Source organism: Egretta garzetta, unplaced genomic scaffold (genome assembly GCF_000687185.1).
Source record: "Egretta garzetta isolate BGI_Z169 unplaced genomic scaffold, ASM68718v1 scaffold142, whole genome shotgun sequence".
NCBI lineage: Eukaryota > Metazoa > Chordata > Aves > Pelecaniformes > Ardeidae > Egretta > Egretta garzetta.
In genome coordinates, this window is record NW_009258955.1 from 617,510 (window position 1) to 619,321 (window position 1,812).

At 41.1% G+C, this 1,812-nt stretch overlaps 1 protein-coding gene across 1 annotated transcript in view; it reads left to right on the forward strand.

Annotated features, from left to right (window-relative positions):
• THNSL1 (threonine synthase like 1) overlaps window positions 1–1,812 on the forward strand; it is a 2,290-nt gene continuing 478 nt past the window's right edge. The window contains exon 1 of the mRNA XM_009634539.1: window positions 1–1,811. Coding sequence (XP_009632834.1) covers window positions 1–1,811 — 1,811 coding nt within the window. The remainder of the gene's footprint in view (window position 1,812) is intronic.

Sequence of the window (1,812 nt, forward strand, 5' to 3'; positions counted from 1 at the left end):
ATGTTTCACATTGTTCAGTATCGGCCTTTAAGACTGGTAACACGAAACAATCTTTCTAGGATGTGTTTTAAACTTATGCTTTCAAGACCTGTTGCATTCGCACACATATGGAAGTCATGGTTCTCAAGCCATTCTCTTGTTGGAAACAAAAATATTATCCTGATGGGACCTCCGGGTGCTGGGAAAACAACAGTTGGGAGAATAGTAGGTCAGAAACTAGATTGCCCTGTCATAGATATAGATGATGATGTCCTTGAAACAACCTGGAATATGAGCGTGTCAGAAAAACTGCAGGATGTTGGTAATGAGCAGTTTTTAGAGGAGGAAGGAAAAGCCCTGTTGAAGTTTTCTGCATCTGGAAGTGTCATTTCCCTTACTGGGTCCAATCCAATGCATTCTGCCAGCATGCAGCATATGAAGAAAAATGGAATAGTTGTATATCTGGATGTGCCCACAACAGTCATTATGAGCAGGCTGGAATCAATGAAAGTGGATCGCATCGTGGGACAGTCTCCTGGTATTTCTCTCAAGGACATACTTCAGTATAGGAAGCAGTTCTACAAAAGGTGGCATGACATCCGTGTTCTTTGTGGAGAGGGTATTGCAGCAGAGGTTGTAGCAGAAAAGGTACTTGATGCTGTGAAAAGATACCAAAACTCAGAACTGGAAACTTTCATTTCGACTAGGTCTAGTAGGTCTGGAAGGAGTATGGAAAAAGACTCTTGTAAATATTTCAGTGATGTTGTTATTGAGGGCTTAGCCCCTGATGGAGGACTCTTTGTTCCTGAGAGAGGACTTCCAAAATTCACTGCTGGAGAATGGCAAAGCCTGATAGAAGCAACTTATATTGAAAGAGCCCAGGTGATGCTAGAAAGATGCATACATCCTGCTGATATTCCTGCTTCTAAACTGGCAGAAATTATTGAAACTGCTTATGGAGAAAATTTTACTTGTTCTAAAATTGCCCCAGTCAGGCATCTGGCAGGCAATCAGTTTCTCCTTGAGTTGTTTCATGGACCAACCGCATCATTTAAAGATTTTGCATTGCAGATGGTGCCACATATATTTGCGTACTGCATTCCCAGAAGCTGCAATTACTTGGTTCTGGTAGCTACTTCTGGTGACACAGGGAGTGCTGTCCTAGATGGCTTTAGTCGTCTCCATGACACTGACAAACAGAGAATTGCTGTGATGAATTTTTTTCCTGAGGACGGAGTAAGCCCAATTCAAAAATCACAGATGATTGGCTGTCAGAAAGAAAATGCCTGGTCAGTAGGTGTCAAATCTGATTTTGATTTTTGCCAGACAGCTATAAAGCAAATCTTTACTAATTCTGATTATACTGGCTTTCTTACAGTAGAATATGGAACAGCTTTAGCTGCAGCAAACTCTATAAACTGGGCACGACTGCTTCCTCAGATAGTTTATCATGCCTCTGCTTACCTTGATCTTGTTCATCAAGGTATTATTCCTTTTGGAAGCCCTGTAGATGTTTGCATTCCTACAGGAAACTTTGGCAACATACTAGCTGCTTTGTATGCTAAAATGATGGGAATTCCTATTAGAAAATGTATTTGTGCTTCCAATGAAAACAATGTTTTGACTGACTTCATAAGAACAGGTGTTTATGATTTGAGGGGAAGAAAATTAATTCCCACTTTTTCACCAGCAGTAGATATTCTGAAGTCCTCCAATCTTGAGCGATACTTGCACCTGATTGCTAATGAGGATGGACAACTGGTGACACAATTATATCACCAGCTGGAAAATCAGGGCCACTTCCAGCTACGGAAAGATCTACTCGAAAAGCTT